The 11477-nt window shown below is 47.5% G+C and overlaps 2 protein-coding genes across 3 annotated transcripts; one reads left to right on the top strand and one right to left on the bottom strand.

The window, feature by feature from the left end:
• Positions 1 to 699: 699 nt before the first annotated feature.
• Positions 700 to 4317, bottom strand: supt7l (SPT7 like, STAGA complex subunit gamma). 2 transcript variants are annotated; one of them, XM_068580429.1, is made up of 5 exons: positions 4166 to 4317; positions 3222 to 3690; positions 2815 to 3139; positions 1590 to 1827; positions 700 to 1153 (listed from the first exon to the last, which is right to left on the bottom strand). In XM_068580429.1, exons 2-5 carry the CDS (start codon positions 3650 to 3652, stop codon positions 855 to 857), a joined length of 1293 nt encoding a protein of 430 aa, XP_068436530.1. In that variant the 5' UTR covers positions 3653 to 3690; positions 4166 to 4317; the 3' UTR covers positions 700 to 854. The 2 variants fall into 2 exon arrangements, with proteins under 2 accessions (XP_068436530.1, XP_068436529.1); XM_068580428.1 differs by having other exon boundaries at positions 700 to 1159; positions 4166 to 4314.
• A 156-nt stretch (positions 4318 to 4473) lies between these two features.
• On the top strand, positions 4474 to 11096 carry slc4a1ap (solute carrier family 4 member 1 adaptor protein). The gene is made up of 14 exons (XM_068580427.1): positions 4474 to 5304; positions 6234 to 6468; positions 6656 to 6784; positions 6896 to 6956; positions 7050 to 7189; positions 7266 to 7426; positions 7684 to 7753; positions 7843 to 8032; positions 8343 to 8433; positions 8530 to 8794; positions 9030 to 9119; positions 9243 to 9328; positions 9412 to 9481; positions 10054 to 11096. Exons 1-14 carry the CDS (start codon positions 4480 to 4482, stop codon positions 10101 to 10103), a joined length of 2463 nt encoding a protein of 820 aa, XP_068436528.1. The 5' UTR covers positions 4474 to 4479; the 3' UTR covers positions 10104 to 11096.
• The last annotated feature ends 381 nt before the right edge of the window (positions 11097 to 11477 follow it).

Genomic DNA, 11477 nt, shown 5'->3' with positions numbered 1-11477 from the left:
GCATGCAGAATTACGCACAGTGTAATTAATTTGCCATTAAGAGCGGATTGATGTCGCCTTCGTGATGCAGACAACCAGGCAATAATTGCCTCTGGTGTTGCGTTTCGCAGCTTTGCCTCATTACTGAAACAGATGCTAATTTAGCAGAGCGGCTTCAGGTTGACAGGTGTGTGAAGTAGTTGTTTGTGTGTGTGTGTGTATATGGATCGTTCCGCCCTGTTGTGCTACATGTATAGTAAAGTGTGCCGCAGAAAGGGAATACATCATAATATGCAACGCGTCTTCACGAGAAGGAGAAAAGAAAAAAAATGTTTCCATTTTCGGTGGCGCATCTTTTAATTCTAATGAATGGCACAGGCAGTAATTGGGATGCGAGGAGAAAGAGACTTAATAGCTTTGCGAAAACTTAAATAATTAAGCCGTTTGACAAAATGATTTGCTTTTGGACCACTTAACTTTTCCTGTTATCTAAATTCATTAGGGCTAATTGTCACCCTTCTTCTAGGTTTCCTGAAAAGCACTTAATAAAACTCAAATGGACAAAAATAAAAGATACTCCCAAAGATGTTTATTCTTTTGCCAGTAAATCCCGTTCTGAATTCAACGGCAACTTCTTCGGCTAGTTCGAGAGAAACTATACAAACTAAATAACCCCGATAACCCCCCCACCCCCCACCCCACCCCTCACACACACACACACACACACACACACACACACACACATAAGTTCAAGTCATTCATGCCATTAATGTTCAACAGCTGCCCAGCTGGTGCGTTTCTTCGCCAGACTTTTTCCTGCTGATAGTGAGCTCAGAGTTCACCTCTCAGATCTCCCACCGTCCCCGAACGAGTCCTCACATCTTCCTCGGTCGTTTCTTGGGCCTCTGGTTGAAGACGGGGGAGGCGCTCATCAAGGAGTCGGGCGAATGCGACGCGTAGCTGGCGTCTGATGCCACGCCACCGGGAGAGGGGGCCATGGCTCCCCCTGACTCGCTTATGGTGGACATGGGCCCTCCCTCCTCGAACACGTCCCCACTCAGGACGGCGTGGTGGTGGTGCTGGTGGTGCTGGTGGTGGCCAGCACCCTGGCTCTCCTCAACATCGTGCGGCTCCATTTTTACCTGTGGCCACAGTGGGGAGTTGTTGGTCCCACCTGCACCTTAAAAGAGAAACACAAATGTGATTTTCTTTTTAAAAGAAGAAATAATAATCAAATATTAGGAAAAGGGCTGCTCAAATAATCCAATGTTGATTGGGCTTCCCACAATTAAATAATATTAAGTAAATAAATTGATGATCTCACAATTGCCTCGGATATTGATGTTTAAAATGCAAACCAGCTCACAGGTTCCTAAACTAACAGCCAGCCGGATGTCCAGATGATTTGGCTGAGAAATGAAGCAGACATCGAAGTGCCAATAAACTGCAGATTCTCGACTGGCAACTTGAGACTGCTTTCAAAAGCGAGTCAATCAAACTTTACGCCCTGGGACAAAATTAATCTCATTTCAAAGCTTTGAAGCGGCTATTTTCAGACCAGCGGGTGACGTTACGGTGGCAATGTTTATAGGCAACACTGGTGGTCTCACCTGAGGTGTGAGGAGAATGGTCAGCATCCAGTCCCGAAGCCAGCCTCTCACCGTGGGCCCCGAGGACCCCCATGGGCAGAGCTTGGTCCCCTGGAGCCAAGTCGGCCTCGGGCTCCTCGCTAACGGGGAAGGAGATGTCACTCATGGGTTCCTCCTTTATCCTAGGGGGCTTGGAGTCCTCCAGAGCCTTCTCGGGGTTCACCAGTTGTTCATATTCCTCTGACAGATCTTTGCTCACCTGGAGAGGGAAGAATCTTTTATGAAACGTGATCCAACACATTGTGAAAACAAGATTGGGTGATTTGCCGAAGTTAAAATCAGACACAAGGGGTCAGTTCTACTTTCAGCTCTCAAAGCTTGACAAATGTATCTATTTAGAAGTCACACAGTGAATATCTCGGTTTCTTCCAAGCAGCTTGCACATAAGTTACCCTACGTCCATTGTTAACACTTGGGCAGAGACTCAGCATTGGCAGCTTCCACTCATGTTCTTAACCCCTTTTTTTAAAATATATTTTCAGCCCTGTGCCAAGCCGGAGCATTTAACATAATTTGATCTGCTGACTGTTTGTCTAATTCATTGTTTAGTCCTCAAAATATCCAGAGTTTATAAAAGCCGTGGATGACATTTCACAGTGTTTCTCCCATGACGTTGGTTAGTAGGGGCACTCTTTATGTCAGCTGAGGCGGGATATCCCCAGCATGAAATGCTGCCAATAATCCTTTCTTTAAATGTCTTGTCTGAGCATCCCCAGACTCAAATATTCAATTTATGATGATCAAAATAAGGGAGAATGTATCAAATCCTCACATTGAAGAAGCTGGAACAAGAGAATAGTTGATGTTTTTGCATTACAAATGAACAATTATTTTTCAAACTTGTCGAGGATTCATTTTCTATAAATGGACTATTTGTACACTGCATAGTGATATGCTTCATGACGCATAGCTACCATATGTGATAAAATAAAATCCTGTTTCATGGTATTTGCAATTTCATATCTATTTCTGTGAGCTCAAATGACAAACTGGCAGGTATAGCATGATTTAAACAGCTATGAAAACAGTGCTGCTTATTGATTTGCAACATTGGCTACAATTACCTATTAGAACCACACATGAAAATATATGGCACTGCATAAAAAAGTGAGCCAAGATTGTCTCACAGGGCAGATTGTCAAATGCTGCAACCCCATGACCGATTATGACCCATTCGTCCCCTCACCTTCAGCATGTAGCTGTGATAGTCCTTGATCCGCACTTGCCAGAAGCGTTGCAGGGCGAGCACGCTGCCAATGCCCACCTCGTGGAACACTTGCTCCACCACGTCTGGGAAGGGACTCGCTCCGAGTCGGGCCTCGCGGTCCACCGCCACACGCAGCATGCGTGCGACGCGCAGGTAATGCTCATGAACCAGGTCGGTCAGGGTCTCCAGCACGCTCTCCTGGGCCGACTCAAAGCCGGCGTGGGCCAAGACGGTGGCCACCGACTGATAAAGGAGCGGCCGGCAGGAGGACCAACTCAGCTCCGTGACAGGCTCGCCTTTCCCCCTTGTGATTGGAAAGAGCCAGAAGAGATGAATGATGACTGGTTGACATATTTATCTTGACTCAGTCGGTCAGATTAACTCACCTATAGAAGTCACTTTCAGGGTCACTGTGGCGGAGCATGAAGGGCTGCCGCGGGGCTTTGCTGTCCACGGGTAGCAAGTCATCTGGCATCACAGGCGGGGTGGGAGGACGTAGGGGCAGGTTGGCTTCTGCCTCCTCCAGCTTGCTGCTGCCCTCAGAGGACGCTGAGCTCTGACCCTGGACCTGGGCTGCTGACAGGAGGCCACGGAGGCGGCGGGCATGCTGACACAGCTGCACGGTGTGGATGGTGAGGCTACACGGCTCAGAGGGGATGTCCAACATGGTGGTGGGCCGCGGACGCTGGGCCGAGGGCTGGTGCAGGGGAGGGTCCTGCATCTCCACTGAGCGAAACTCGCGCTGGAGCAAGTCAAAGGAGCTGCGGCTTGGGGGAGCCCCCGCTGGCCCGGGGATCTCGCCCCAGTAGCGCATCATGGCGGGGATAACAGGCCGGAATCAGACTCAGAATAAAGCTGAAAAATGGAAAGGTGGAGTGGAAGCTGGATCAAGTGGGTAAAATCATGAATTCAGAAATGACCACATTCATTACATTTCTATTTGGCTTTTCGAAATAGTTAAATTGCTGACGTTTGTTGCCGTTCCAGTATGGCAACAATGTGTTACAACAATGCAACTATTATATCGGCATCCATTTGACAAATCGCCAAAAAAAATTGTAAATTAAAAAAAATAAAATAAAAGTAGGAATGGCAGGTAACGTTCATGTAACGTTATTGCTGGAAAAAAAGATCGGCAAACGCAATTAGGTTGAAAACTGTTTTTGTCTGTTAGCATAGCAAAACAACAACGTCTGGCATACGAGATAGATAACAACAAACAACTCATTTATGGAGGAGAAACCACTGAGCTACGAAGCAGCTCACTAAGTACGTAACATGCATGTTTAGCTCGTTGAATTAGACAAATAAAAACACGACCACAACTCACGTTACACAGGGATGGGTTAATCGTCTGCTAAAATTTAAAACCAATACCCCTTCTATCTTTAAAGGAAGTTGCACGAAACTAAGCGTTTCGTCCTTGTTGTCAAAAACCTCGGGTGAACAGCTGAACAGGATATTTGGTTCCGCAACAAAATATTTAGTTTGACTTGTATGAAATAATAATCCCGTTAAAATTTCGTATACTGGTGTTTTACAGGATTTTTTTGGAGCCAATTATTTGGGGAACATAATCTAAATTAGCGTTTTTTTTAGCGGCTTCGAAAACCCGTGCACATTTCGCGGTCGCACCAAATAAACATGGACGCCTCCCCGCCGTCAGACGTGTGTGTGAATAACACTGATGGAAGAATGAACCCTGCGGTGGAAACGGAACAGCGCTCGTCCGAGGAAAACAAGGGCGAACCTGAACGGAGAGCTGACCAGGAAACGAGCGACACTTTTAAAAAACCGGCCCCCTTTGTGGTGCCCTCCCTCGCCGGAAAACGCAGCAGCGTCGCGGCTCCGTCCAAACCACCAGCAGCCGAGGCGAGACGTGTGAAAGAAAATCGCATCGCTGAGGCCGGAGACGCCGCGAGCGAGGAGCCTTCGGGTCTTGTCGGTGAAAACAGAACCACGGAATCGGGTCACGGAGAGGACGAGGACCACGGTGACTTTAGAGACAAGAACGCGGCTCCTGTCAACCCCAAGCCGGAGGCTAAACCCAGGGTGCTTCCTGCTAAAGGGCCCCCGCTCGGTAAGTTCCCACCGATCCCGTACACGGAGCCGTCCTGGGGTGGAAATGGTCCGGATGCCCCCTATGCTCTGGAGATCCTTAAAAACGGCACCATAGTGGACACGGTGCCCCTCGAGCACAAGAGTTACTTCGTGGTGGGACGATTACCCGTGTGTGACGTCGCTCTGGAGCATCCCTCCATCTCCAGGTACCACGCCATCATCCAGTACCGCAGACAGGCCGGAGAGGAGGAGTCCGTCGGGGAGGAGAGAGGGTTTTACGTCCACGACCTGGGCAGCACGCACGGCACCGTGGTGAACAAGAACAAGGTCCCACCGAGGACCTACATCCGGATCCGTGTGGGACACGTCTTAAAGTTCGGTGGGAGCACGAGGCTTTTTATCCTGCAGGTACATCCTGACGGAGACCTGAACCTGCACATATCGATATATACATATGCATATACTCTCGAGTCTCAATTTTCGACCACAGTTATGATCCGCTTAGGTCTCCAACCCTGGAGCTCATATAACAGCGTTCACTAATTACATTTAGGACTGTGCATTAACTTTTTTTAAATATTTTTTTTAGAAGAAGGGAATACAAAGTAATCCCAGATTTAAAATATGTTGTACATTTGCAACATAAATCCCCCCACTTTTAAAAAGACCTGAAGTGAAAATAATGTATCACAAAAATGCTAAACATTTGGCTCCAGTTTCGTCAAAAAATAGCTAATTGTCTCTCTTTCTTTCTTTCTTTTTCTAATTGGATCTATTTTCTATCTGGACTTCTCGATGTATAAAACAAAACATTGAAGGACTCTGGTGTTCCTCAAAACTAAAAGTTATCTGAAAATTTTGCGCCGAGCTGAAAAATAAGAAGGAAACGCAACGATACGTTTATTCAACAGAAAAAAAGGCAACTATTTTGATAATCCTTTCAGTCACTGATCAAGTAAAAATTAAATTAATTTACTGTTTTTAATTTTTTTTTTTTTTTTTTTTGCATTGTTGATGTTTTTTAAACTGTTTGTCAGACATAGCAAGAACTCTGTCCATGCATTGTTGGGATTTGAAAGGCATTTTTGACTTATGTATTTAATAATAGAATATACCAGTGAGTTGGTAGCCCCCTAGTGGAGGGCTACCTAGTAGAGCACAGAGCCATAGTATAAGAGTGTGTTTCTTTAGTTTTTTACCATTAGTTGCCACTAGCTTCACACTGAAATCCCAAATCCCACTGGCCTCTCAGTGGTGCGTTGCACTGTGGGTAATGTAAGCGGACGGATTTTGATAAGGGATAAGCAAACGTGTGGACTGTGTTTCTCCTCCCACAGGGACCAGAGTTTGATGAGGAAGAGGAGTCTGAGCTGACGGTGACAGAGCTCAGGGAGAAAGCCCGGAAACAGAAGGCAGAGCTAGAAAAGAGGATGATGGGAGACGGGGATGACGACGACATTGATGATGATGATGGTGGTGGTGATAAGGAGAAGGAGGGAGACGGGCAAGGCGAAAGCAGCAAGGGCCAGCGCAAACTGTCAAAAGACGACTCGGGCTGCTCGTGGGGAATGGGTGAGCTTTTTATGCTTCGAGTACACCACGTGTCGTGATCTGTGGCAACTTGTTGCCATTACGACTGAGCTGGTGTCAACTTTCTCTCTCTCTTTTAGCGGGAAACTAAAGAAGCACATTGATCCCCTTTTTTCTCCTCTCCTTTCCCTTTTTAATTCCGTCCGTCTCCATTGATCTGGCCCCGCAGATGAGGAGGCCGCCCCGGATGAGGACGAGAATGAGGAAAACCCTTTCTCAACGGAGTTCCAAGAGGACCAGGAAGCCGCCTACTTGAAAGACCCAAAGAAGGCTTTGCAGGGCTTCTACGACAGGGAAGGTGAGTCGACTTCTTGTCAACCCGTGGACATATGCTTTCCCTTCGTTTCTTTCTTTTTCTAGTCCTGGCATTCTATTGAATTTCTCGACTTCTGCATCCTTTTCATCGTAGGAGAGGAGCTTGAGTTTGAGTACGAAGACCAAAGCCACGGCACCTGGTTGTGCAGGATAAAGTGAGTGATGTGGAAACCATCAAATGTACGATTGTGGAGTTTTAGAAAGCATGAAAAGTGAGTATGGGATCACACAGTTCACATTTCCGCCAGACTTCCAGTGGACGACGCCGCAGGCCGGCAGCTGGTTGCCGAGGCAACCCACACGGGGAAGAAGAAGGATACAGCCGTCCAGTGCTGCCTGGAGGCGTGTCGAATGCTGGAAGCCCGCGGGCTGCTCCGCCAGGAAGCAGGTGCGGGGCCGAATTATGAACCGCCACCTGGAGAGGTTAGAGCTTGTACTTTTGAGCTTAATGATTTATTTTGTAGTGTCCCGTAAGCGCAAGAAGAAGAACTGGGAAGACGAGGACTACTACGACAGCGATGACGACACCTTCCTGGATCGAACCGGCACCGTGGAGAAGAAGAGGCAGGATAGAATGAAAAAGGCGGGAAAGGTCGAGGAGCGGCCCGAGACCTACGAGTCTCTGGTAAGTTTGCTGCCGTTTGTGCACACGGCTCGGGAATATTCTGCTCAATGCTCACACTGACACTGCGGACATGCTGCAGGTGTAACGTGTGATGTAAACTCCTGTCGTAGTTTAGCGTGTTACATCGCGCCAATTGGCACACAGCACAAAATACCCCAAACTGCTGATCAGGCGGCGTATTCATGTAAGCTGCTCGGCCACTGTGATGCTCGGCACTCTGTACGTTTCCGTGGTAACACTGCATGGTCTGCATGTAGGTGGCCAAACTGTCGGAGGTGGAGACGGAGGTGGCCGAGACTCAGAAAAAGCTCAGCGGCGGTCGAGGATGTGAGTCACGATTTTGGGACGGATGCCAGGATAAACCACAGCCGGGCGCTCGCCTCGCTTTAACCGCACCTTCTTGTTTCCTTTTCAAGGCTCCTCCGGCTCCTCCACCGAGGACCCGCTGGACGTCTTCATGAACGCAGTGCAGAGCGAGGTGGCGATGGACGCCGTGGAGCGCAGGAAGCTTCACGTGCACGTGGCCAACCTGCGCAAGGATGCGCAGAGGCTGCGCAAGCTGGTGGAGCTCACGCGGCCTGCGAGGATGCCCTCGCTGCTGCCGAGGTGAAGCTGCTGGCAATGCCCAAGTTTGTTTCTTTTTTCTTGAGAATTAAAACAATGACGGGACGAGTTAGCTGTTAGCGAGCTAATGTTAATGAGCTACTGTCGTTGAACCCAACAGTGTGTCGCTTTCTGAACACAAGTTGCTGGTTAACTTCCAGAAATATGGAGTGTTCCTCTCCTTCACCTTGTGTTTCTGCTCCACTGTGGGCGGGACTTAATTGAGCTCCGTCTATCTTTAATTCCAATCTACACGAGGCAGAATTTATATACATTTTAATACAATTTTGATGTGTGTCGGTGTGACTGGTAGCTCGGAGGCAGAGAAGCCCAAAAAGACTTTACCGCTATTTGGAGCCATGAAGGGGGGAAGCAAATTCAAGCTGAAGACTGGCACCATCGGGGTAGGTGTTGTTCGTCATGTTTCATAACCCGGTCCAATCATCTGCCCCTCTTTTCATTTCCTCTTTTGCTCCACCAACGTGTTTCCTCTCCTGTAGAAGTTGCCCCCAAGGCGCCCCAACTTGCCCGCCGGGCTCTTCAACATGAAAGCACTTCCGCCCAGTGGAGAAGAAGAGGAGGAAGAGGAAGAAGAGGAGGTGTCAGCAGCAGCAGCAGCAGCAGCAGAGGAAAATGAGGATGACGAAAACGATTGTGCAATCGTCACTAAGACTAACTCTGAGGAGTCCGGGGCGTCCATGTCTGTAGAGAACTCTCCGTCAGGGCCGCAAGGACGGAAACCAGCACGGTCACAAGAGCCAAAAGGTGAAAGGGAAAGAACTGAAGGATGGAGGAAACTAGCGTCTGTTCTCACTAGTATTACAATGTATCTTTTCTGCCACTGGGTGGCAGTAGCTGTGCAATATAGTTACACAAAAGCTTCCTGTTTAGTTCTCCTCCTTGTATCAGTTATATAAGGATAAATGATCAAATATCCAGCAATATGTGCATATCCTAATAGTTCCCCTTATTTTGGTTTGTTTGTGTGATGTCCTATTAGAGCTAAGCCACAAACGAAAGGGGGGTGAAGAGTCTGCTGAGTCCGGGGAGCAGGACCCTCGGCTCAAGGATGTGGCCTCGTCGACTCCAGGTGGCTCCTGTGTTCTTACGTTTCCATTTTAATGTGCGGCAACGCCAGTGTTGGTTATCGTTTGATCAGTGATCTAATACGATACACACACACACACACACACACACCCCTATGTCTCCACAGAGTCCAAAGCAGAAGGCAATGGAGGGCCAGCAGCGGAGCCCCGGCCCAGAAAGAACTTAAAGAAGAAGGCGATGGGACCCAGCGGGGTAGGCCTACAAACACACACTTAATTATTTTGTACAAAAAAGCGTGCCGTCAATTGAATTCTGCCCTTAATTTGTCTCCACAGCCACCACGGCAGCTCTCCGCAGAGTATCCAGAGGACGACCCTGATTATTGCGTCTGGGTGCCCCCTACAGGTAAAAAAACGCCCCAACTGTACGCATGAGACGCATCAACCAGTTGGTCGTGTTCCCAGGTGTGAAGTGGATCTTGTCGAGCGACGTGATCGTAACCTCATCATAGAGAGACACATGTCCTCGAGTGAATAATAATTCAAGATATGTAGTGAGTTCCTGGCTCACCGTGGACAGGAATAAAGGACGTGGTGAGAGAAAGGACAGGATTTCATGGTCCACTTGTGCAGCTGAAGTTGCAGCAACAGTCCTCACCGAGGAATGCAGATCAAAGTCACTTAGAAATGATAAAATAAGCTGGAATGAAAATACACTTTGAAACTGCTGCCAAACTGAGCTTGGATTCAGGGGTTCTGCGCACTTTCATTTTTAGGATTTGTGATCGGCTTGCTGATTGCATGCGAGTAAGCGGTTACTTTATTGGGTGAACTTGCTCTTATGAGACATCTCAAAGTTAAAAAAAAAAATCTTATACTTCATTCTGTATTTCTTTTCTTTGAACATGTTCAATGAGTACATGTGTAAATGTGAGTCCTTTTTGGATTTCAAATCTGTCTTTTTCCTTCCACTCACAGATCAGTCTGGAGATGGACGCACACACCTGAACGACAAGTACGGCTACTGAGGGAAACCATGAGAGAGAAAAAGGGAGAGAGAGAGCCTGTGTCTCCGCTTCACTAGCTTTCATACTGCAGATCATACCTGCAACACAAATTTGCTGACCATTAACCCGCTCTGCCCGTCCCGGTCCCGATGTGTGCTTTAGCTTCGAAAAAAGCCTGGAAAAACAATTGGGAGCCTGTAACAGAGACCAGATATTATAACGCTGCATCTTTTCTTTTTCTTTTTTAATTTTATTTGAAGGAGGGGTTGTGTGTTTGCATTCTCAGAAACAAAAAGCACAGCGTTCTAAGTCAGCCCGCTGGTACTTGTCATCCAACAACAATAGAGATGGACAGCGCTTGAATTTTGTGTGCCTGTTTAAAAGAAGAATACATTAATAATTTAAATTCTATATCATCCAAGCAGAAAATGGGAAAGGGACAGCGCAGGAGTGAAAACTGATCTGAATTCAGCTTTCTAGTCTCTGGCTGCTTCTCCTCTAGTTAAATCCACCTGACATCCAATCCGCATCCCTCCTCTTGTTTGGCTTCAGTCAATCGCTGGCATAACCTTTTTTTTTTCTTTATTTTTCTTCTAAAGGAGAGTGTGTGTGTGTGTGTGTGTGTGTGTGTGTGTGTGTGTGTGTGTGTGGCAGAGAGAAAAGGAGCGAGAGAGAGAGGGAGAGAGTGTTGAAGCAGCTTTTCTGACCATCTGGACACTTGGATGGCTTACTGGATGAAACGCAAGCTGATAATGACTCAAGCTAAGTGGAGTGTGTGTTCGCACATGCACGCGCACGTGCACACACACACACGTACGTAGCCCAACCTTCTCAAAGTTCTCTTTTTAATGAGATTGTCTTCACGAGTGAGTCAGCTATTGGGGTGTTTGCCTAGAGCAGGATTCCTCGCTCTGTGAAATCCCACTCAGTGTTGTTTTGTTTGGTTTACCGCCACCTTCCGCGGGGAAGGTAAAGAAACTGTATTTTATTAGAAAAGTGTCAAATAAAAATTGTCTGTACAAAATCTGCGAGCTCCGCTTTTGTGTGTTTGCTCTCCTCTACATTACCCAGTCGTCCATCCTCTCTGGTGTGGACTTCTTGGGGTTCCAGTTGACGTTTTTTATACACACGCACACCACATGCACACACAGACGAGCACACAGTTTCTCAGGGTTTGATCCTGTGGTGTTGGCTGCAGCTCTTTGCCGTGGGGTTCCAAACACACAAGGTGTCTCTGTCGTTCCTGGCGGTGCTTCTCATACACACTAAAGACGCTGGTTCCGAGGTCTGTGGCTCACAGTGAATCCAGTGACTTTGATAAAAGGCTTGTGACATTCATGCGTACCAAGCTTAGCTTCACGGGGAGTATCTTGAATATTTTTTAATGAAAAGACA

Source organism: Clinocottus analis, unplaced genomic scaffold, assembly GCF_023055335.1.
Source record: "Clinocottus analis isolate CAN_PGR_092001 unplaced genomic scaffold, fCliAna1.0.p SCAF_17, whole genome shotgun sequence".
Taxonomy (NCBI): domain Eukaryota; kingdom Metazoa; phylum Chordata; class Actinopteri; order Perciformes; family Cottidae; genus Clinocottus; species Clinocottus analis.
Note: the sequence above shows the minus strand (reverse complement) of the source record. Positions and strands in the feature narration are given on the sequence as shown.